The sequence below is a fragment of the Protopterus annectens genome, chromosome 2.part1 (assembly GCF_019279795.1).
Source record: "Protopterus annectens isolate FY-2018-M chromosome 2.part1, PAN1.0, whole genome shotgun sequence".
NCBI lineage: Eukaryota > Metazoa > Chordata > Ceratodontiformes > Protopteridae > Protopterus > Protopterus annectens.
Genome location: NC_056729.1, coordinates 1,512,456,081 through 1,512,481,981, shown reverse-complemented (window position 1 = coordinate 1,512,481,981; position 25,901 = coordinate 1,512,456,081). Strand labels below are relative to the sequence as shown.

At 40.3% G+C, this 25,901-nt stretch overlaps 1 protein-coding gene across 6 annotated transcripts in view; it reads left to right on the top strand.

The window, feature by feature from the left end:
* The window catches only part of PRDM16 (PR/SET domain 16), a 2,576,872-nt gene that overhangs the window by 2,355,192 nt on the left and 195,779 nt on the right, over positions 1-25,901 (top strand). For 4 of the 6 annotated variants that reach the window (XM_044062970.1, XM_044062972.1, XM_044062976.1 and 1 more), the window contains 2 exons: positions 1-401; positions 22,493-22,580. The exon at positions 1-401 is cut by the window's left edge and continues 992 nt beyond it. In XM_044062970.1, the coding sequence (XP_043918905.1) occupies positions 1-401; positions 22,493-22,580 (489 nt within the window). The remainder of the gene's footprint in view (positions 402-22,492; positions 22,581-25,901) is intronic. The other 2 variants (XM_044062971.1, XM_044062974.1) reach the window with 1 other exon arrangement.

Genomic DNA, 25,901 nt, shown 5'->3' with positions numbered 1-25,901 from the left:
CCACATTCTTTATACCCCTTTCCAGAACGAACTCTGCATCCGAACTTGCTGGTCAAGGCGGAACCAAACTCACCCAGGGACCTTCAAAAAATAGGAAACACCAGCTCAGAGTCGCCTTTTGATCTAACAACAAAGCCGAAAGAGGTCAAGCCAGCTTTGCCAATGCCTAGGATCAAACCAATGTCCTTATCGGGAGAAGAACAGCCACTGGACCTTAGCATTAGCAACCGTAGCAGAGTCAATCAAAATGGGACATCAGAGCCACGCAAAAATCACATATATGGTGACAGAAAATTGACTGTCAACAGAGAACTGCTCAAGATTTCCCACTCTCAACCTCCCCAGCAGCCTTCACTGCACTATGCTAAGCCTTCCCCCTTCTTCATGGACCCCATTTACAGGTATTTACACATCTTTTTGAAAAACACAGTCTCAGCGCTGCTTTAAAAATAAGTTAACTTATCACAGCAGTTTAGAGGAATAAAGCTGGGTTTCCACAAGAGATAAGAAGAGTATACAAAGGTGTCTATGATGTCATCTTATCCAGAGTTGGGAACATCAGCCAGATTTTTACAACTGCCCATATACAATAGTGTATGATCATTTTATGTCACTTCTATCTTAAAAATATGGTGAAATAATACAGCATTTCAAAAGGTGAGAGTAAAAAAGGAACACCTTGCCATTATTATTAGTTGCACTATTGTCTGCAGTCTGTGTTTTCATAAATTGTTCACACAATGTGTCCTTAGTTTTGCTAATTGTTTTGTTTAGAGGAAACTAGGTGCGTACATAAAGGGATTTTGTTACACATGATCAAATATGCTGCTGTAAAACTACTAGTAAAGAAAACATGTAGAAATCCTGTCTCTCTTCTATGCCTTCTAAGCTTATTTCCCCAAAGGATAATCAGGTATATATACACAGGCAAAAACAGTAATGACTAAGAAGTCCTTGTGATGTAACAGCTTCCATGACAGAATTACAGTTTTCTGTACATCTGTTGTCTCATGCAGTAAATAATTTAAAACATCCGACTGATTCTTAACACCTAAATTACACGTACGCTATGTTTTGAAATTACCGAGTTTAGAAACTTAATTTTCTTAGGTGCAGTAGCTAGCCCAAGAAATAAGTTCATAGGTTCATAGCTTGCTACCAGGCAGTAGTCCAGCTAAGCCTCTTAATGTCTAGCTACTGCAATCCTACTGATACAGTCAGTGATCTTTCCCTCTTCCCTATATCCTGGATGTCCACTATTACCCCCAAGTTCATTAATGAAGACCACCCTGACCCTCAGCCAGGAACCAAATCTCCCAAGTTCATAAGGTATAGAGGCAAGAAAGTCATGCATGTAAATCTGCTTGTTTCCTCTCCATCTATGTTAGATCTGAAGATAGTGCAGGATAAGCATTGCTTTATAAAAGCTGGAGTTTGTTTCAGAGAAGGCAGATTCCCTGGGAAAGATGTCTGTCACACCAAGTCCAATTTATGTTGCAAAATAGATTTAGATCCCCATAGCAGCCTGTAGCAGACAAAGAAGAGAGACAGGATTTTTAGATGCTCTGGTTAACTTAGGGAGTCCATAGCCAAGATGTTTTGTGAAGAAACTCTGTTTATTTTTCAAGTTCAGTTAGGTTTTGGACAAGAACATACTAAAGGGCTCACTGTATTCAAGTATGGGCCTGATAAGGGACATGTATTGAGGAATAACAACCTCTTTTGTCCAGAGGAGATGTCCTTAGTTAACAAGCTAGGTGAGGCAGAAGGCTTTCCTACTAACAAAAGATATGTCGTAGTCAAAAGAAAGTTTATTATCCATGAAGGTATCTTGAGTCTCTAATGACAGTATCTATTTGGGGTGGGTGTTTTTTATATGGTAGTTATTGGAGAGTTCCTGATTCCCAAACTGTTCACTGTTACATTTTTTTCTGGCATGCAGCTATAGACTGTGATCCATAGAATAACAATTTTTCCAAGTTAGGCCCTTTTAAGCGAAGTAAATGTTTTCATGACGTTAACGTTTACAAGCTTGCAGTTATCCAAGAGATTGGTCAGTCAGAGGCCTTTAAGAAAAGTAGATACCAAACAGAAGTGGTCCTAATACCAAGCTCCGCCCTACACCACTGGTGACCTGTATCTAAGTATAGCATGGCATTAACTCAATGAAAGCGTTGTTTCCTATTTCTGTAATTGTAGGTGAGATCAACCATAAATATCGCATACTAGATTGGGAAACAACTACAATGAATCCTGAAAATTGCATGTAAGATCAAGAGCTGCTGAGCTATGGTGCAAGTGGTTCTTTGTTACACACTGAGTGCATCACATCACAGAAGCTTCACTAACAAGCCATTTAACTCCACACAGACACAATTTTTTTTCCCTTTGTTAGCTAGGTAAGACACCTAGATAAAATTGTTCCTTTTCAGGGGTGATTAGGGAGCACTCCCTGGTTAAGTGAATTGTTCAATCTGACACAGGTAAGTGGAGGTGGATAGAATCAAACCCTGTATTCTTGGCTACAGAAAGCACATTGGCAGCATAATCCTCTGTGCTAACAACCACACAAATTAATAGAGGCCATAATATAACATAAGTATGAAAAAAAGGCCAGTGGTTTAGTAGGACTAACCTAGTCAGTAAAGTGTAAATAAAATAAAAAATAATTGATTAAATGAAATAGTATTTTTATTACCAGGTTGTGTTCTTTGTGCTTCTCCGCCACATACTATGTAATTATAGGGTAAATGTATGTTGCCACCACTGACATAACTAATTACAGATACTACTTTTGTTTACTGTACTAACACATCACCAATCTTAATTTACATTGGTATACTGGTGGCTTCAGGAGTTTGTGTTTGTACTGTAAATGATTTGAAACTTCTAACAGCTATGCAGTTACTATTGATTGATCCATGCATCAGAAACTTATACTGGCTCGAGTCTTGTTAAGTGACATCAGCTGTAAATATAGTGCACTGCACTGACTCCAGCAAACTGCATAGAAGATCTGGTATAGCTTAGATATATTGGGATAAAAGCAAAGGAGCACATATGTGGCCTCAATTAATTTGGCAGTGGGACGAGCAGGGCAATATAAGAGAGTAAGAGGGTGAACATGGTCTTTGTGGAGTACAAACAATTCAGTAAAAACTCATGGACAACAAGAGGACATGGAATCAGTCTTAATTCTTGGATTGGATGAAAAAGAAGAGGTGCAATTCTATGATAATGCAATCTATATTGATAATAGTTAGCCTGATTGTACATATCAGGATGAACAAAACAGCATATGAGGACTGCCTGGGTCTACATGGGTGTAACAACAGGAATAAAGGAGAGGCCATTCTAGACTTCATTGTGATAAGTGGGATGGTGACCAACACATTGTTCAGTAAGGGCCTGGACTGGAAGGATATTTCCTTTGAAATTTAGGAACTGGAGATAAAAATGGATGTTTAACTCCCATCATGAGTTTACCGCTCTTTCTAACATTTTGAAAACTTCAGCAGAATTACCAAATAGGAAGTCCTAGTCCAGAGGGGTAGTTAACAAATGAACTTTGACATCCTCATTGAAGGACTGAAGTCTTATCCAAGCATGGCTTCTCATAATTATCCCAGTTGCAGCTGCCCTGGAAAAGACAGCCACATTTAATTGTGTGCTTTGCTACCTGAAAGGCAGAGATAAATAAAGCCATAAAATTAGATATTAATTCAGTTTTAGGAAAAATGGATAAGGTTTGGCCCAGTTTGCTCAAAACAGATGAAAGAACCTTGGACATATGGGTTTGGCAGTTAATGGTTGTAAAGGTTTTGGTGACACAAGTGTGTATCTTTTAGTTATACCTACCTATCAAGTGCTCTGCTGTGTTTATCATCAGGGATTGGGTCAGAAGAGGGAAAGGTTCTAGCTCCTTTATCAGCACCTAAGGATATGACAGCAGATTCAGCAGAGAATTTTTATATAAAGTATTTGTGTGAGTCAGGAACCCTATAAAACGTGTTAGGCTTTTTAGGGGTTGAGAGGCTAGAGACATAGAAGCTGCAGAAAATAAATCATCTAGATCTCCCAGAACTGGAGGTGTAGAATAAGGCTAAGGGGTATCCATATTTAACAATTCATAGTACCTTTTCTGTGAGTTAGAAACTTCTTTATCTTTGCATTAAAAAAAATGTTCATTTTAACTATTGTGTCACAAAGGATATTTCCTCATTAGGTGAGTCAGAAGATAACATGTCCTCATCCTCTGATTCGCATCCAGTAGGAAAGGAAATCTAGGGAGCATATTCAAGGCCTTCATTGTCAGAATCAGAGAATATCTCTTCTTCAGACGAAAAAGGAATTATTTTCCTATTAACAGGGAAGAAGATGAAGAGGAAGATGTAGGCAGACAAGACTGATAGAACTGAATAGCTTTAAAGAGCACCTGTACAAAGTTAAACAAATCATCTTTGTTCTTTTCTGACTGAAAGAAGTGAGGAGAGGATCTCAAGTTTTCTGTGTTTGTTTTTAGGAGTGTCCAAATGTGAGGTCTTTGGGGTTGAAGCCATAGGCCTGACCTTCTTGAGTCAGCCTTCAATATACTCGCTTAAAAAACTTGGTGGATACCTCCCACACCCTTAGATACTTTTCTTGGATTATTTTTATTTATTTACACATAATTTTTCTGTTAAGAATGATATGGTAGCAGCCTCTTCTAGCCTAGTGTGGTGATCATTTTTAAGGGAACATTAAACAGTCCCAGTTTTCCCCATAGTCAGTATGACTTTTCCATTTGTCTCTATTTACCAGACACCGGGTGAGGGTGCGTTCTAGGCAAAAAAAAAAGTGCATTCAGCTGTGCATAGCCATTACTAGCTGTGGAAGACTGCACAGTTGTGATCAAACAGTCTGGCCTAACAGCTCATAAACATTGTAATATACATGTATCTCTGTCACTTCAGTGTTGTTATCTGTCCAAATGGTCTTAATACAAAGTAATCTCTGCATTTCCCGAAACAGACTTTGTATAATTATAGCCATGGTCCCCTTTACACTTGGCATGGTCCTTTTCACACATTAACACTGGACATCATGGAGAAACAGCAAACCGGGGGGGCGGGGGGTCTTCTTTTGCCAGCCTTCTAGCACTTGGTGCCCTAAGGTAGGGTACAAATTATCTCATGCTCACTGAATAGCAAACCATTATGTTGCATTGAAGATGTCATCATTAAAAGATGCAAATACTTAACCAAGCTAGAGGCATTCCTCTCACAGTTCACTGCTTACAGTGCTGTCACTCACACCTCTGCCTGTTCCAGTGCAAAATCATTACACTAACAGCACAAATCTGTTCTGTACTGATGCAGTCTGAAAATCTCTCCCCAGGCTTGCTAGAACTCTTAAGACAAGGCATCAGCGTCAACCTCTCAGTGCACTCACTGCACATGCCTCCACATTAGCACCAACATCTACATGTCACCAACAGCGACCCCTCCCAAGCCATGTATGTGGAATTCTATTACTGATAACATCCCAGTTTCTGGCAATTCAGTTGTTGGGCACACAGATTACACACTCACTTGGTTGGACAAGGACAGGATGAAAGTCCACTGTCTCCCAACAGCCACAATAGTGGATATAACTAGGGCATTCAACACCCTCTTCTCCAGCATGTATGATTATGACATGATTGAAGTCCACATGGGTGTAAATGACCTGTCAGGAAAACCCACGAAGACTATGCAGAAGGATATGTTGGTGTTTACCATAATAACTTCAGCTAAGGGTAACAATTGTTCTGAATGGTAAACTCCATTTTCCTAAAATGATGCCTAGGAACAAGGATTAGATAATTGGTTTCAACACACGGCAAAATTTATGATGTCATTCGAGGGGATCCAATATGTACCACCCTGGGATGAAATGATAAAAGTCCAAATTGATTTGCAAAAGACAGTCTATCTTTCCCTCAAGGGTTTCCATATTTGGTCACATCTCTTGCTGCCCCTTCTGTGCCTTTTGTAGGCTGTGCTCATCTAATAAACATCCCAAAATGATGAATACATCCACACTCAAACTAGATTATATTAAGATGACTCTATTCAATACCATGAGCCTTAATAATACCCTGCCTGACTTCAATGTACTTTTATATTTGGGACTTGTCCAGGTATGCAAAGTTTTCCAAGGAATGTTCACATCCTTAGGCAGCACCCCTTCTTTGCCTTAGTCAGCACCCCTTTTTTGCCTTAGATAGCACCCCTTCTTTGCCTAGGTGTTGTGCCTACCATAGCTTCCTACCCACCGGTAATAGTGGTGGAGTGTGACTGTACATCAGGGAAAAATATCCCTTCAAAACAAATACCCAATGACCTCCCTCTAACCCAGTGAAGTAAGTTTCAACTTATAGCCCATTGTCAATCAACCTGTATGGCTGAAGATGACCACAATAAATTCCTGATATTCTTAAAGAATATCCCAATAAGCATCAGCTCTTTAATCCTTGGTGACTTCAATTATCCTCACATTGATTGGAGCTCCTACACTTACATTGGATATGCTTAACATGTATCAGACTGAGTAAAAAAATTTAAAAAAAAGATGCCGTGGATCAGCTTGTCTTCAAACTAACCACAGGTGTAAACAGTCTGGACTTAGTACAAACAAATGTACCCACCCCCTACCCCCCGCCTGCTTCTCCCCAAGTCGTCCTTCATTAGTAAAGTATGACCATAATCTGGTTACCTTTACCCACAAAATTTCTTCTTTAAAAAATTCAGAAAGGTTAACTTCATACAACTGTATGATGAAATATCTAAATTAACCCATATCAGCTCCATGGCAGACCCCAGTTATACAGCCAGTAACACAAGTAATTTTTGTCCCTTCCAAAAACAAATATGGTGATAAATTCAAAAATAAACCATCCTGTAGTCTACAAACACTAACAAACTATATAGCAGAAGGAAGAAACCCCTTAAACTACCCAATAGGGCTAGAACCCCACAGCATCAACATTGTATTAAAATCTTACTAAGAAACTGAAATCCCATTAATGGAAACTAAAAAGTCAAAAGGTGCAGATGCTGAATCCAGACTGCTCCGAGGTATCATTGTATTTTCCTCTTGTGTAATCTGGCAAAAGGCAGAACGATTTTCATCAGTGCAATGCACCCTATAATCCTGAGAAACTCCCCTGCAAATGCTTGGGTCATGATGAGGAAGAAAGGCTCTTTCCAAGGGAGTGTTTAACAGACACAGCATGACAATCATTATGTAAGATTGGACAAGTGCAGACTTCTGCAAACTGATTTGAAAACTCAGATTTAGTGAAGTTCCTGAATATTTTCTAAATACACTTGGCAGGTAGAAAAGGAGTCTGCAAAGATAAGACAATTGTCCAGATATGGAAATATATGAATGCCCTGAAGTCTGCAAAGAGCAATGACTTGGGCTTGGCATTTTGTGAATAGCTTTGATGCACTGGAGAGCTCAAAGGGTAAAACAGAGAGCTGATAATGTGAACCAGGCACAGCAAATCTTATGAAACACCTGAATTGCTTAGCGATATAAATGTGATGATAGGTATCATTTAGGTCCAGCTTTACCATGAAAGGTAGATGAAGAATCAAAGGTACAATATTTTGAAGTGATAATATCTGGAATTTCAAAACACTGTAAGAAACGTCTCTGTGTGGAAGATATATCTAGGTAATGACTGTATATTAAACATATCAGAAAATGCTGGTAGAAATGGCGAACTTACACTCGTCCTAAGTCAAAAAAATAATAAAAAGTATATCATTTGAAATATTGTACAGAATTAGTAAGATTTGAAAGTAATCCTAGCAGTGTAGGCAGTCTGTTTCCAGTTGAAAATCCTTTATTAAGTACACAGACAAGCAATCCAAGTAAAACAAAAATAGAGTAATAGTTTCCATACAAGCTTTCTAACTATATATATATATAGTTTTTATCAGGCAAGGGATTGGTTTATTGTGCTGTAAAACAAAGTGTTATTGGTATACATGTTAAATTCGCATCCCTTCCCCCGTCAGTATGACATTTGAGCTGGTCCTGCCCTACTTAGTAACTGTCATAATAATATAAGTCTTATGTACTTTAAATAAAATTAATAATGATGTGGCACCTCTTATTTAGCCAGACTGGAATCTTTCCAAAAAGGTTTAGAGCAGAAAGATCCTACACTGGCTGCCAGGTTCCATCTGGTTTAGGAACTAGAAATACCCTTGAATAATAATCTTCGCATATGAGATTGAAAGGCACTGGTCCTATGAATCTCTGAGACTGCATCTTGTGCAGAATGGGAGGAAAGAGTGACGTCTGGTTCCCTAGGCAAGGCGGAATACCCTGAAAAGGGGGGAATGGATTCCCATTGCCGGAGTACCCCAGCTGGATTGCAATCAGAACCCAAATGTCTGAGACTACGTGACGCTAAAAGGGAATCTGAAGTCTAAAGGACATAGAAAGATTGCCAGGGTGGAAGAGAGAGGGAGTCTGAACAGGTAGATAGTCATGCTAAGCAAGAGGACTGTTCCTGAGATTTGTTGGCTTTTCCTGTTTTTGAGCATCCTTTCTATTGTTTTCTTAAAACCTTTAAACTATTTATTAGAAATAGGGACTGAGGAGGAGGAGGAGAAAAAATTATTATTTGGTTTGAAAATGGTGGGTTGGAAAATGTGAGTCACTCCTTGAATTAATTTTCCCTTTCCATCATGACATGTGTGCATAAATGGGCGTGCCTTCGCTGAAGGTTGGGCGTCGAGCTGGCACCTCAGCATTTCGTAAAAATCTACTGACAATCATTAGCGAACCAGAGCTCCGCTGTGGTGACACCTTACAGGGAGAAAGCCGAAAGACAGACAGACAGATCACATGTTCTTCAGTTCCTCAGCTATAGGTGGGGCAAACAGTGTCCCCTTATCTAAGGGAGAAATTAACATCTCAGATTTAATATCTTCAGGGAGATGTTGAGAATGAAGCCAAGCAAATCTCCTTAAAACTGATCGAGATGCAGAAGGAGAGGAAGAATCACATACACAATAGGCATGTTTTAAAATGTGATTGGCATCTGAAAAACTTTAGCATAGAAATATTTAATTAATTCTTTACTTCAGAAGGAAGCAGGAAGAAGGGGCCATTAAATTCCATATGTTATCAAAAGGCAAAGGCAAAAACATTAGCGTATGAGCTTATGAGGTCAAAAGCCTTAAAATTAAAGTGCTAAAAGAATACATTTTCCCCAACCTATCCTTTGCCTTCCATCTTTGTCAGAATGAATTGTTTTAGTGACAGTAATCTGTTTTGTAGCAGTAGATGTAAATAGAGAAATAACTGCTGGGTCTTCTTTAGGATTAGGAAACAGGTATTTGTGAGTCTGGGACACCTTTTATAGCCTGTCATACCTCTTAGGGGGATAAAGGTTGTCTGTCAGCAAGGCTTGATACAGTGAAAAAACGTTCTCTAAAGTAGGAAATACAGGAGGGATGGGTGCAGCTTTATGCATCTGCAACAGTAACAAATCATAATACAATCTCTATGTCATAGAAATATCATAATTCGATTCCACTGAACCACCTCATTCATATTAGAGACAATGTCAGTGAAAGACCTTTCAGTAGGGGAAATATGAAGCAATACTGTCCTGAGAATATGAATGCTCAGACTGAGAAGACAATTATATATACCCCTCACCACTTCACTGACTACTCTTCCGATTGGAAAATGAAAGAAAAGGAGCTTTTTTTCCAGAAGGTTATGAAGATGATGAAAAATCATTAATCAAATCCCTGGCAAATCCCAGTTAATCTACCCCTCCCATGAAAATAGAAATATTACACTGGAAGTTTTTGTCACTAAGTGCAAGGAGATCCTCCCTGAACAAATCCTGACCTATAAAGACACTGAACCCAGCATCCATAAACCCATTCCACCAATGTGAAGACCCTTCACCTACCTCCTTCCCCAGACAATGACAAAAGTAACTCTTCTTTGCCTGCTAAGGTCATCCCTTCAGCCAAGTATGACATGGCTATCCCCCGGTCTTTGGTGGGTTGGAAGGCTAAATCAAGAAGACCATGGGACGACAAGATGGGTGTTATGAGAATGACCTGAGTTTGGCATACTATACATCCTCTGGCCCAATACTGATGAATCTACTGTACGTCAGTGATTCAAGTTGCATCAGAAATACTCAGTCCAGGGATCTAAATCTCTTCTGCAACATCAACAAAATAGTTTGGCGGGACAGGCATATATTGCAGAGGATATCACTGCTCTGAATCAGACACCCCATCCACATAAATCAAAACTGATACCCGTCCACATTTAAGAGCAACTTGGATCTATGGGTGGAGTAAGAAAATTTATCCCAACACTGCTCCCTCTACTACTAATGGACAGAGGCATTTCCTAAATGCTTTATCCCATGTTTGGGTCCCCTCATATTATCTGTGGTATGATTCCAGTCATTTCCACTAGGGCTGATATATAAATATTATGGGATGCGTCAGGCCAATCTAACAGTAAACAGGATAGGTTAATTTGTCAACTAAAAGAGAGTTTGGGTAGGTTTAAAATGTCCCATAACAGCATCTAGCCTAGTACTTACCTGCAAACCTATGTCAAACATTTTGGTTTGCCTGGCAGAAGTGGTCAATGTCCATAACATGAGCTGCACTTAAAGAAAACGTACTGTAAGTCCTGGATGTAAATATACAACTGAAACCTGGTAGCTGTCCAGACTGAAGACTGATTTTTAAAATGTGACACAGATTTCAATAGATTATTTTATGAATCTATCTTACAAAAAGGGTTCAAACATACTGCTCTGAAGTTGAGTAATGTGATTCTGAACAGCAAGTACACAGATTATATCATCTATTAGTTTTTGAAAATTACTTTTGGTCTGAATGCAAATATTGACTGTTATTACATTACTGATGTGAATAAATGGAGTAAGTTGTGAGCTTTGGATGAAAACTGATAACTGCAGTCATATTGGCCACATTAAATGCAGGTTAATAACAGTGGTGGCTTTCATTATATTTTATAAAGTTTCTAAATATGCACCTTTTTCATTTGTACTTTATGAGCAAGAATGATGTCTCATCACAAATGTGATGTTGCACAACTACTGCAAAATCTATTTTCTGTTTGTAAAAATGTGCATTTTGAATGGATCAGAAAATGGCAACTGTCACATACATGAGGCTGAAGTATGGGTGTATTCAGTTTTCACTCAATATAAAGATAATTAAAGTATTAAGTTACTTTCAGCAAAATAAAGACAAGCACATAACACTGGTGATTTTTCAATACATTTGGCACAAATTCCAGACTTTATAGAACAAGGTTTTGATGTGAGAAATTGCAGCTGCTGGATACAATAACATTCAGTTATATGCATAGCAATTTTGTATGCTTGAAAACAAAAATCCTGAACATTTCAAAGGTCAATCCAGTTATTTTTAGACATTTTAAAATTAATGTTTATAACTTGAGCAATTTTATTTACTTTTTTCCTTGATTTGTAAGAAACAAATTTTACGACCTTTCCTCATGTTTTAAAATTGTGCATTTTTTTATATTTTGATTCACAAGTAATAAAGATAGCATCTTCATCTGGAATGGGCAAATAATTTAGTCTGAAAATGAGGGATGATAGTTGCAGAACTAATAATGGTACACAGAAATACTTCCATCTCATATTTTGGAACAAAATGTTAACAATTCTCAAAGTTGTGAACCTCTGCTCACCAGTACAAAATGAGCTCATAACACTGGTATTTTATAATACTGCTTGCCCAGATTTTGTAAAATATCAGCGTTATGTCTGTAGGTGAGGAATAAGGGAAAAACTCAGTACATCCAGTCAGATAATAAATTTGAGTTAATATCAGGACCAAAAAAAAGCTGTCATTTTTTAATTAAATACCATTTCTGCCATTATAAAAGTAAATGTTTTTGGTGGGAATGGTAAATACTGCTACCATAGTTTGACTGCTTTATGTGTTACTAGAAAGTTATTCTAAGCTGCTACTGTTAAAGTAGTTATACAGACTCATGACTTTAAAAATATACCTTTCTTTACTCAAGAGAATGAAAAATTATAAAACGTCTTCCAGCCAGGATTTGCAAATCTGTAATGCGCAAAACAGACAGTATAATACTCTGCAGATTAAACAGGCATGTGTGTGTGTGTTTGTGCATGTGTGTGCTCCTGTGTGCGTGTGTGTGTGTGTGTGTGTGTGTGTGTGTGTGTGTGTGTGTGTGTGTGTGTGTGTGTGTGTGTGTGTGTGTGTGTGTGTGTGTGAGTGTGTGTGTGTGTGTACCTGTCTCTATGGCACAGAGTGATAAAGCCATGACTATAACATTGATGACCCTAAATAGATCAGATGCTTGGGAAGCTGGAAGAGCTGAGATGGGGTGGATTAACGATGCCAGCTTAAGTGGAAATTCTCACCTGGGAGGAAGGGTTGTGGTATAGCCTTCCACATGGTGACCTGGCACTTCAGGGAAGTGACATAGGTTCCTCCATCGAGAACAAGCCCCAGGTAGGTCCTCCCAAGCTAGTGCTGTAGTTCTTGCAGAGTTATGTCTGGGTTCAGAGCTCATCTTACCACCAGGGAGTAAGGCTAGGAAGCATAGTACGAAATGCCCTAATGGCAGCCGGGATTTAGGCTCCATGATTGACTTTCACCTCAAAGGGAATGAATGAATGATTTGGGAGCAGCTCATGCCCGTGAGGAATGAATGAACCAATCATCTGTTGGGAGGTGAGAATCAGTTAGCAGCAAGGGGACGAAAATTATTTTTAATAATTTAAATTGTATTTTAATTTTAATTATCAAAAGAAAAGATGGATCTGTGTGTGTGTGTGTGTGTGTGTGTGTGTGTGTGTGTGTGTGTGTGTGTGTGTGTGTGTGTGTGTGTGTGTGTGTGTGAGTATGTGTGTATATATGTGTATCCATCTATCCATAGGCACCTTTTTCCTGTTTTTCACACATGGAGCTTGGGGATCACATCAATAGTGACCATCATCTACAGGCAATGTTTACACCACCTGTTGGCTAGCCATGCCATTGCCACAGCTGTTCTTCCATAATGTGCGTGCACGCGCACACACACACACACACACACACACACACACACACACACACACACACACACACACACACACACACACACACACACACACACACACACACACACACACACACACACACACACACACAAAGCTATGGCCAATTTAGAGTGTCCAATCCACGTACTTCATGTCTTTGAATCTGGGATGAAACCGGAGTAAAGAAAACCCACATGAACCCAGGGAGAACATGCAGACTCTGCAAAGAAAGCACCCCAGCAAAGAATCAAACCAGTGGACTTCTTGCTATGAGACAACACTAACTATTACAGTTCTGTGCAGCCTAATATATATATATATATATATATATATATATGTGTGTATATATACATATATATATATATATATATATATATATATATATATATATATATATATATATATATATATATATATATATATGTTTATCTATCTATCTCTCCATCTATCTATCTGTTTGTGCGTGTATGTATATGTTTGTGTCTGTATGTTTGCAGTGTGATCTTGTAAAAGCAACTGTTCACAAGCACCTGCTAGAAGATGCCAAGCACAGGAATGTGAAGGATGAGGGTAGAACATACATTTATTATTCCTCAGTATAATGACCTTGGATACCTGTTATCCAAGCTCTTGCCTGTAAAACATGAACACATTTTCTAATTTTAGGTTACATGTAGGTCCTACAAAAAAAGTGCAGTGAGAGGGAACCACAAAAACAAAATTAAAAAAAGGCACAGAAGATTGAAAAAGAAGTGTGTCTAATGTTATTTCTGTTGTACTAATATATTTTATGGAATTGTTTATTGCTTGTTTTAAATTCTGTGTCATTAAAAATGGTTGAGACTTGATAAAAAAGACAATGAAAACTGCTGTATATTTCCTGCTGTTTGTATTCTGAAATTCATTCTACGGAGACATTGTTTACATCGCCTCTAAGTGATAATCTAAGAATACATTGCACTGGATCATATTAAGCAGAAAATATCTCACAATTCTGCTTACAGGACACAAAAAAGCAAATTATGCTGGAGTATTAAGGAGCTTTATTCTTAATATTCTGATCTACAATAAACATTGCTTAATCTGATCCACTGTTCTGTGATATAGTACAGTTTGCAGGACAACACTCTGGCCATGAAGTGGAAGCCAGTCTTGCTTTGTGATGACCACAATCATTTTTAAAACAACTGCTGTACAGCTGCCCGGTGAGTGAAAAATTAACACAGGTACTGGCTCTGGGTACTTTTCAGAGACTACTTGGAAATGTCTGACAATCTCTTTTGCTGGTCAACTCTAATCTAATTGGTTGTATTGTCCATTTGTCATACATCAAATAACTGCTGTGAAAAACAAGTGACTGGTGAGGAGAACAAATAGATATTTCCGACCACAGAATGAAAAATCTCTATATATGAGAAAATTAAATCTGCTTTCACTGTATAAGTCACTGATCCAGAAAAGGTATTCAAAATAAAGCTAAGTTTATGAAATGTATTTTTGAGGCTACCGTTAGATAAATGAAAGTTATGTACTTACTTAAACACAAGATCCTTATTGTCCTCCATTCATCTTAATAGATGAGTTATCCAGCTGAAGGCAGATCAAGCTGGCCACACTATCAGATCTTTCTCCAGAGCCTGAGCTCCCCCCTCCCATAATATACTGCTCTAACAGAAATATCTCAGGCTGAGTCTGCCATAAAGACATATAGGAATACCTGTGAAAAGGAGTCCCAAATCACAGAAGAGAAAAGTAGCAGCTAAAAGAGGTTCAGGCACCTAGACAGCGAGGAATTTCTCTGTGGTATACTTGGTTGGGGACACATGGCTGAAGTGACATTCAGCTGCATAGATACATGGCTGTTGTGAATTCCCTGTGGGCAAAGAGAAGCACACACTGCCATGCCCACAGCTTTACTAACCAAGTGCATAGGAGCAGAAGAATTAATGAGTGTTGTGCTCAGTGTACATTATATGCTTGCATAACTACAACATGTGGAAGTGTGCGACAGCATGGACACAATCTTACATGCAACTGCAGTCACATTTTTGCTCTAGTATGTATTATAGGTAATGTTCCCTAGACAATGTGAAGGAGAAAGTGGTCCACACACACACACCAATTATAAAGGCACTGCCCATTATGCACTGTATTTTTACTACCACTAACATGCCCATTGGCCAACCCACTGGTGATGCCTGCCATACTGCATGCTGTCTCATGTTGCCTTGGGGTTCAAGGACATTATTTCCTCCCTGTGCATTTTTTTTTGAAGTTGTGAGGGTAGCACCACATTCTTCTCTTTGCCCACAGGGAATTTGCAACAGCCATATTTCTCTGCAGCTTAATGTCACTTTAGCCAAGTGTCCCCAACCAAATGTACCACAGGGAAACGTTTCATTGGCTAGGTGCCTGGATCCACCTAGATGACTTGCCCAATGAAAGGCTTCAGGTTCAGGTCATTAAGATCCTCAAGAAGCAAACATAACAATTGATATTATTTTAATTTGAGAGCTGGATGGGGAGACAAAAAAAAGACAAGGATCTTGCATTATAGTAAGTATATAACCTTCATATTCTGTGTTGTCCTCTTTGTCCATTTCAACAGATGGGACCCGGATGGCATTATGATGGGATACCTTTAAGTATGGTGGAATCAAATGTTGTTCTGGATCAGGAAATCAAATCTTGTTTGTAATGTTTTACAAAGATATGCATACTACACCAAGTAGCTGCAACAAGGTATCATGCAATGATTAATGTTTGAAAAAGGCAGTAGAAGTGGAAACAGATCTAGTGGAGTAAGCTCTTGGTTTGTGTGAAAGGGGAGCCCCCCTGGAACCTGAAACAAAGGAAATGCAGTCTGAGAGCCATCTAGAAAAGGTGACTTTAGAGACTTTGGATCCCTATTTGATTTTAGAAAAGGATACAAATAACTGATTTTTTTTCTTATAGATTTTATGTGGTGAAGGTAAAATCTGAATAGACAATGGGCATATAATATGTATTCCCCCCTGATTAAGGAAAAAATACAAGTAAGTGTATAATTTTGTTTCATTGCTGACTCCTTGGCTATCTTAGGCACAAAGCCTGGACTGGTTTTGAAATAAATGCTCTCCTTGTGAAAAATCAAATAAGGATGTCTGCAGAACAATGTCTGAAGTTCAGAAATCCATCTAGCCAATGTAGTGGCTAGCAAAAGCTAATTTTTCCAAGACAGAAACTTGAATTTGACCTCAGAGGCAGGCTCAAATGGGTCTTGCATCTGATCTTGCAATGTCAAAGGAGGAGTCTGATCATTGATAGGAAGTCAAAAAAGAAAAGCCTTTTAGAAAGGCATTAGATACTTTCAGAGAAGCTATGTAAGCATCACGTGAGTCCATGTGAAAGTTGTAAATACTTGCTAAATTAACTTTATTAGCAGAGTAGCTAGTTCTGGAGTGAAAAATCTATACGAAAAAGTTCAGTATGAAAGGAAGGGGGACTGGAAAGGGTCAAGTATATGTTGCACTGCCAGATTGAGAACATTTTCCATTTACTCTTTTAAGTCTTCATGGTGGAAGGTTTCTATGAGGCTGAGAATATACTTACCAGTCTAGAAGGCAATAAGGGGGTTTTTGGTCATCATTAAAATTGGAGAAACCATGAGGTTATCTTGAGGGACTTGATGTCTGTGTGATGCTTGCAGGATGGGTGAGAAAGTAGATCCAGAAGGGGATCCAGGACTCAAGGGGGTTGTAGAAGATGAGCTCATAGATAAAACAATTAGACTTGTCGGGGCAAGGAACAGGAATGCGAGAATAATGTTTGCCTTGCACATGGCAGCCTTCGAAAGAAAATGTGTTACCTATGGACCTGATGGGTATGCATATAGGAAACTAAGTGGCCAAGTATGGACTAGTGAGTCCATTGGTCACTTGATCCTTCAATGATCACTATGCAGAAGTATACACAAATGCCCTGTACAAACACTTAAGTGACCGCTTAAACCCTGCTGTACCTGACCAGACCAATAAAAATAAGACACCATGGTGGACTTCAAGTATAAACAGATTACATAACAAGAGGAAGAAACTGTTGTCCAAAAGCAAAAGGGATATTATTCTGCAGAGGAAGAGTTCCCGCCAAAGCCTAAACAAGAAAATCAGAAACCTTATAAAATCATCTAAAGCAAATTATGAAACTAAAATCACATCCCTAGCCAAGACAGAACACAAGTTATCAAAATTGGTGACTCCACCTCCACCAGTAGACCCGTCCCTGGTGGAGTACCACAGGGGTCTATGCTGGGCCCCTTAATGTTTGCCATCTATTTCTCAGAAGTCCAGGCCAATGTAGACAAATTTTGGCTCACCAAGTTTGCTAATGATTGCTATTTTTGAGCAATCATTGAGTTCCCCAATGATACCAGCATATTACAAAAAAGGCTAACACAAACAAATGACTGGTGCCAAAACTATGGTCTAAAACTAAATGCAAAAAAATGCATTACTATTAACTTTTTCAAAATAGAATTCCCTACAAATTACAATATTGACACCCCCCTGAGTTCCAACCCAGTGGTGCACGACTTGGGAACACGGGTTGATAGCAATCTGAACTTTGACCACCAAGTTTCCAGAGTAGTAAGGAAAGCCTTCTATGATACATTCCTCATAAGCAAGGACATAGCTTCCAGGTCAAGGGATGTTATAACCCTCATCAGACCACTAATAAAGTATGATGCACCCTTTTACATGTACCTCACCAGACACCTGCAGCTGAACAGACCTCAGAGGTTTCTCACTAAGAAAATACAGAGACTCCAACCCATGACCTACATTGACTGAAAGTCCTGTCACTTTACTCTGTATCTTATAGGCTGCTGAGAGGTGACTTGTGCCTGGCCTATAGGGCAATCTCCAACCCTGCCCTAATGGAAAGGCTGCACATCCACAAGTCAAATGGCGCAAATGTCACTCATTCTAGGGATCTCAACCTAGCTTGTGAAATTAACAGAACATGCTGGAGAGACTGCTGCTTCTGTGGAATACACATCATATTCACATAAAACAGAAATCCTCACTGATCCTATTTAAATGTAACCTAGATAATTGTATGGGAGACCACAAATTCAACCCTGGGGTGGCACCCATGTCCCTCATGGACAGAGGTAGCCGGTGTTGATCACAGAGCCGCTCTGTTCATAAATTTATTCTGCAAACTACCCAAAAAGAACAAATGGGGATACTTGGGATTAACATGGCTGGGCTTGTAAAGGCTCTAGGGCCACTAGCCTAGTAACCTATGAACCATAAACCTTGGTGACTGTCCCTGTTGAGGGATGAGGTCAAAATATTTGCTGCATTTCAGATTGGTCAGAGATGTAAAGAGGTTTCAGCAGGCTAACCCCAATGGCTACAAATTTCCATTACCACTGTCTCAAGGAAGAACCACTCTTAAGGCATGAGAAAGCATCAGCTCAGCTTGCTCACTAGGATATTGGCTCAAACTGGTATGTGCAAAGACACTGCCCCCATTCTCTCATGGATTCTCAACACAGTGTGTAAGAGTGGGTTCCCCCATTTTATGATATACCAGAATTCAGCAGTGTTGTATGTCTGGATAGAGATCACTCTTTGTGGGAGGTAGTCCTAGGAGGAATCGTGCTTATCTCCAGAATGTTGATGTGATGGGCCTCTTGACTGGTCCATGTTCCTGCAGCCTTGAGTGGGTTATAAGTTTGATATTTTTGTAGTTTACAGAAATTCACAAGGATCGACAGAACTGAAGCAAATACTCTCTTGCTTGGAATAAGGATTCTTTTGTTCTTGCAGTGAGGAGTCAGTCATCTGAGTACAGAAACACATGGAACCCTTGCAAGTAGTGATGCTCTGCCTTCACTGCCATGTATTTAGTGAACATTCAGGAGGTTCCGTAAGATTGAATGGGAGGGCCCTGAAATTATAATGACTGGCTCCTAGCCCAAAGCTTAGATACCATCTGGAATGGTGGGCATTCTTCACATGATAATAGACATTGTGAAGATGTATAGAGCACACCCAGTCTCCTTTCTCCTGAAGAAGAAGAATGGATCGTATCATGACCATCCCAAGCTTTGCCTTCTTCAAAAACATGTATAGAATGCTGAGGTCCAAAAATGGGCCTGAGGTCCCTGTTCTTTTTTAGAACTTAAAAGAATCTTGGGTACACTTAGGAACCTTTGCTGTCTGAATGGCACTTTTTTTACTAGCAGCCAGTGGATGTTTTGGGGTCTATATCACATAGTCAAAGCCTTCTAACTTCAAACACGTAATGTTCGAACCATTATGTTCGAAGTTACAAAACTTCGACTATGGATAAAAAAATAAAACAACGGAAAACAAAATAAACTGTTTTAAGCAGGGGGGAAAGCCCCTGCACCCCCACACCCCCCCGCTACTTAAATATACCAACTCCGAGATTGTACCCCATTGAACAAAATAGAAACCTCCACTTATGGAGATTTCCATTCAAACACTTGAACTTTTACAAATTCAAACTTATGGTCTCAACCATATGAGGTTCGAACTTGTAAAAGTTTGACTACATGATAGGAACCCGATGTTTTGACCTACAATTCTTCTTTGTTGGGGTCTAGAATCTAGAAAGGTCTTGTGTGAAGAGAAAGGTTTGGCTTAGGGGACTGTGTAGTTTCTGGATGTTATCCTCTTCACCCACAATTCTTGTGTGAAGGCCAACCAGATGTCTAAGTAAAGACACAAGTGTCCCCTAACTGGTGTTAGAAGGGAGAAGGCAGGCAGTCTTTTCAGGAAAGCTGGAAGGGTTTATTGGAAAAGGATCTTTAAAACCCTTGATTCTGTGGACCCCCTCTGCCTCTGGGGCAAAGTACATTAGAGTTCCCCCCTTTGCCCTGGGGGCTCTGTCAAAAAGAGGAGTCAGTAAAAATTGTTGGGACTTCCTGGAACAATTTTCCTCCCCCTTTTATTCCTGAAAAATGATCTTGAGGCTCGAAAAAATGAGCTCCCACAACAGACGACATTTTTCCCTCTTACTCACTCTTAGATAAGGTATACTTTACCTTGTCCCATAACAGAGCTGAGCCATCGTAAGTGGTATTAAGGAAGGATGCATTGCAGTTTTCCACAAAGTCACATAAAGGCAGCCAAGCACAATGATGTAGTGCAATGACATTTCCTGTAGATGCACGAGCTGCTGCATTAGAAACCAGCCTTAGTGTAATATTACTAATAGACAACATGGTAGCCAATTAAAACTCTATGAATTTCGTCATCTCTGCTGTCTGAGGTCTCCATAGGGAGTAGTTAATTTCCTCTGGAGTCTAGTAATACAAGAGATATACTTTAATAGTCTTAGAGAAAAGGTTACTGAGGCATACACACACTTCCCAAAATGATCCACTGCTCTGGACTCTGTTAGGTAGACTGACAATGGAGCTGCCCTCAGACAGCTATTTATTTGTGGCTACTGCAATAACAATAGAATCCACAAGAGGCAATTTACTCCAATGTGGCCTATCCTTGGGAGGGACCAGCACCTTGTCTGTCTAACAAAGTATTGGTTCCACATCTGGATCTCATTAAGCCCACTGTGAAACTACATTGATGAACCTATCAGCAGGGACCACCACCCTGGAGGTAGATGAACCCACTCCAAAGACCTCAAGGAACACTTCATCATCAGGGGAAGGGGATATCTGTTAACCAGTTTCCCCCTTGTCTTAGCAGTTCCATTAAATAACAAAAAGAAATGTCCTCAAAGGAAGATTTAGAGGGACTGTCTCCCTTCAAGGTCAGTGTCTTTAGTGAGAGACTCCTGTGGGGAGTCTAAGTGCCTCCTTCTATGCTTACATTCCTAGAACCACGATGCCTCCAACCAGATGGAGTCTTCCATGGCTCCAAGTGATTAGTGCTGATCTCTCAACTCCCAGATGCTATAGACTCACAGCACTTCAGAGCTGAGTAGGACAGTGAGGCTGTCAACCTTGAGAACCCTAAGTTTGCCGATGCCGATCGGGGAACAATTGGTGAGCACCTCTGTTTAAAAGCCACTGGATTTACCATAAAAACTGGGGAAAGAAGCAACTACAAGTGAAATGGGTAGACTAGCTCTCAATACCATCAGAGTCAAAGGGAAGGGAATGACTTCCACATCAATCTAGACCTTAATGAAGGCTCTCATCATCTTATTCCAGTCTATGTCTGCAATGCTTCCCCATATCAGGATGATGCAACTGACAGTAGTCAGGAAATCAAACATCTCCAGAAATCTCTCTCGGGAGATCCAGACCTCAGAGAAGAGAATCTCCCGAAAGAGTGATCTGGAATAATTATGGTATCCAGTTCACTTGAGGAGGGTAAAGGGATCAGAACCAAGGGTGTGGAATGCCTCAGAAATCTGAAAATTTTCAGAGCCAGAGAGTCCTGAGGAGGAGAATTATATATGCATTTTCTTTTCTCGGCCTGTTTTTCCCTAGTCTTAGAGCCATTATCTCTATCTTTAGACCTGTCTTTGTCTTTTCCTTTGCCTTTATCAGAATATTTCTGTACCTGTCTCTCAGCACCTTTGGGAAGTTGAGAAGTAGAGGTATCCAATGAAGAACTGTTTAAAACAAATATCACAATGAGCATTCAAAGGATCAGAGCCCAGGCAGCACATGCTGAATATGTATACCCTGGGATGGGATGTTATGCCCACATATCAGACATTTTTTTAAAACCCAGTGCCTTTTTGATAGTGAAAAAAAACACAAATGATGTTCATTTAAATAAGGAATAAACTAGCAGTCACTGAGAGGCCTCAGACAGAAGAGAGGAAAGACAAGACAGAGGAAATCTGAAGAAAAGTATAATCAAAGAGAGGAAATAAGACTTAATAAGTAAATAAGCAAAGCAAGCTTAGAAAGACTTGACTTATCTGCAGATTTTTCAAAAATGAGTGGAGTGCTGGAGATTTTGTCTGAAAGGTGGTAGATGTGATCTGGAGTAGTTCCCTTAGAACAGTGCATTACGGGAGAGGGAAGCCTGAGTGCTGGACAATAGCTCTGATACTGTTGCTGGCTTGGATCAGCTTATATCTGCAGAGAAGGAAGGTGAGGACAACACAGGATCTTCTGGTTCTGGAAATTAGATCTAGATCCTGTTTATGGTTCCATCTTAAACCCATTTTTTTTCTAATTTAATATATTCTGTGTTGTGGAAGTATACAATGTCCTTATTTTGTGACATAGCAAGTCCAAAGGTGAGCAGACTTTTCTTGGGATTTTCTTTAGACCTGATGTGGCCTATGCTTTTGGTGTGTGTTTCTAGAGATTTCTGTTTCACTACAGTGTACGTAACCCTTTGCGTTGTTGTCCAGCAGGGTAGAGAAGCGGAAACTTATGGACCCTGTCGGTGCCCTGAAGGACAAGTACCTGCGACCCTCACCGTTGCTCTTCCACCCCCAGGTAGGTTTCATGGAGTGATACGTCTTTCAGCAGTCCTGTTCTGTAAACTCACAGATTTGATTTCAGAAAATTAGTTTGTACTGTATTTGCAGTAAAAGCACACTATATAAAATGTTGAAGGTGTTGACTGACAGTCACCAGGTGAGACTGTTTTGCAAAAACATGGAATTGGTTATTAGTGCTTTAGCCACCAAGATCAGTTGAGGCATTACCCCTTTCTGCTGTACTGTGAAACATGTTTCTGTTAAGATACTCTGGCTGTTTTACTGTACAGACAACTTCAGATTCTCTGCTTTACCTGGGGTGGGTTAAGTAACATTCATCACTGGACTTCTAAACATATTTATGTATTCCATGGATTACTATTAAATCCAAAGCCAACAGTAAGATCACCTGGTAATGTGGGAAACGCTGATAAGAAATTAATAATGGAAAGGTCTTCTTAATGTTCTTTGTGTTTCACTGTTGCAGTCATCACATTTGGGTTATCCCTGCCAGGGTAGCCCTTGGCCAGCCCGAATACCAGAGACTTAGTATTTCTGCATCTGTTGCTATTGCATGAGGACTGATGTCAGGTCATCAGTAGTATAAAGTAAGGCAGCCGACGCCATTACATCAGTCTTTCTTGCCATGCAGCCCGAAGCAGAATCAGTTTGCATGAGTGCTGGTCAGCCGCTACCTGAGTTTTCATCCACCGAATTGAAGTTGAAGTCTTCCAAAGCTAAGTACCCCGTTGGGGATCCTTTTTTCTTGCACTAACTGATGTCAGAAAAAGTTAATAATTGTCTCACCTGTGGAAAGTAAATAGCACACCTAGACTTCCACTCTTACTGCGTCACTTGTTTAGGCCCAGACCATGACATCCCCCATTGTCACTTCTGTGCTTTGTTCAATGCCAGAGCTATCCATTGTCGAGCCCTTACTGTAGCCAGATTTTTTCACTTGCTGTCTTCGAATTCCAATATGGCTTCAATAATCCATCCAACAGCAGATCTTCTAAAAAAAGTAAAGATAAAGACAGAGACAGACTGCACAGGTCCAAACCTACCAACAATGCTTCTATTAAGCTAGTCGTCAGTTCTCCGGTACTCAGTGAGGCGCTTTCGCAGCCCCTGATGCTCACTTCTGTTGATTCGCAGGCCACTACCGAGACCCTTTTGGAGGCCGGCATGCTGCAAAACTCTTCTTCAATTAAGAATCCTGCGGTCGTCTCTACCTTGGATGGGTCCGGAGCCACTGAGCAGGCACCAGCTTCCAAGGAAGTCCTTCACACTACCGAATCTCGACACAAACTGACATCTTCTTTTGAGACTACCGTTCTTTCAAAAACAACCGAGTTTCTTAGGCCCAGGGTACAAACCACACCCAAGAAACCGACGACCCACTTTCAGGTGCCAGCTACCTTGCCTCAGTCTCAAATGCTTAAAATGGCAGAAGACCTTATCATGCTGATCAGGGGAAGCCAAGCTACCCCCTCCAAAAGGAAAAGAGATCTGTCCCCTGTAGTTTTGTCTGAACAAGAGTCAGATGAATCTGATGCATCTGAATATGAAGACATGCAACCCCTCTCCACTTATGAAGATTCTAATGCAGAGGATTCCTTTCCTTCAGCCTCTCCCCCAGAGGATTTTTCCTTTGGGGAAACCTTGCATACTTTAAGGGAGGGTTTCCAATGGGAAAGTCAGGACTACCCTCAGTCTAAAAAGAGACTCAGGGAATTCCTATATCTTCCACAACACAGACCCTTGGCCATCCCCCCAGTCCTGGATGTTGTGGAGGATGTTTTCCTCGAATCCAGCTTGAATCCTGATGCCCTTCCCCCAGCTTCCAGAAAACCAGACAGGTACTACAGAGTCCCTGACTCGCACAAATATCTTTTTTAAAATCCTACAGCTGACCCTGAGGTCATTTCTCAAGGGCTAAAAGGGATTAAAGCAATCTCTGCTAAGAATCCCACCCCCTCAGACAGGGATTCCCGAGCATTGGACAGATGGGGTAAAAAATTATACACCTCAGCTATTCTTGCTATCAGGGCACTAAACTGTCAGTTCCATATGCTGAAATTTCAGCAACATACCTTGGAACTCCTTAAATAAAAAATGTCTTCCTTTCCTGCTTGGGCAGAATCTAAAGATTTACAAGAGTTAATGCATTCTGCAAGTCAAGTAATTAATGCACTGTGGTTTTGACACCCTAGAAGCTTCTTGCAGGACAGCAGTCACTGGATCTGTCATTAGAAGGAACAGCCCCTGCCAGACCATGTCAAATCTAAATTGTTGGATGCCCCCTTGCACAAAGATAACTTATTTGGCACTAAAGCAAAAGAGGTCTTAAAAAAAGATGGAAGAAAAAGCAAAATCTATGCAAACAGTTAAGGATTTCTTGCAGATCCAGGCCCCTAGGTTCAGCAGGCATTGTTCTTCCAAACACTGGTCCTTTCCTGCTCCCAATAAACTGGCTCAGTCTAGACCCCGTGGAAACAGACCCCCCCCCCCAGACAGCAGCCACAGGGAATGCAGAGATATAAGCAGTGGACTATCTCCACTTCAAATAAAGGGAGTTCTAAGCCACTCCCTTATGGTAAGAACTCACAATGTCTCAACTCCTCCACCCCTTCCCTCTGCCCACCTTCACTTACCCCTAGGAGGAAAACTCTCATTTCACTCAAGCATCCGGGCCACCATTACCAAGTACCACTGGGTTCTGAACATTGTGTCTCAGGGATGCAAGTTTTTCTTTCACACACTTCCAACCCCAAAAGGGTTCCCAGATCTACCTCCAAATCAATGGGCAGAGGCTCAAAAGCAAATCCTTTCCCTGCTCTCTATGAGGGCAGTAGACCACGTTCCTGCAGAACAGACAAGCCAAGGTTTCTACTCCAGACTATTTCTGGTACCCAAAAAAGAGGGCACCTGGCACCCCATACTTGATCTATTCATTCTGAACACCTTCCTGGTGATCCCAAAATTCAAAATGCCCATCCTCCAGCAGCTGCTACCCATGCTCTCCAAGAACACTTGGCAAGCAACCCTAGATTTAAAAGAGGCCTACCTCCACATTCCTATCAGGGAATCATGCAAGAAATATCTCAGCTTCAGGGCAGGATCTCAACACTTTCAGTTCTCTGTGCTTCCCTTTGACTTATCTACTGCTCCCAGACTTTTCACAAAATGTCTGGCTCTGGCCATTGCCTTTTGCAGACAAAGAAATATTCAGATTTACCCATATTTAGATAACTGCCTTATTCAAGCAGACAGCCAGGAAAAGCTCCTCAAACACCTGGCCTTTGTAAAGACCCTCCTAATCTCTCTAGGGTACACA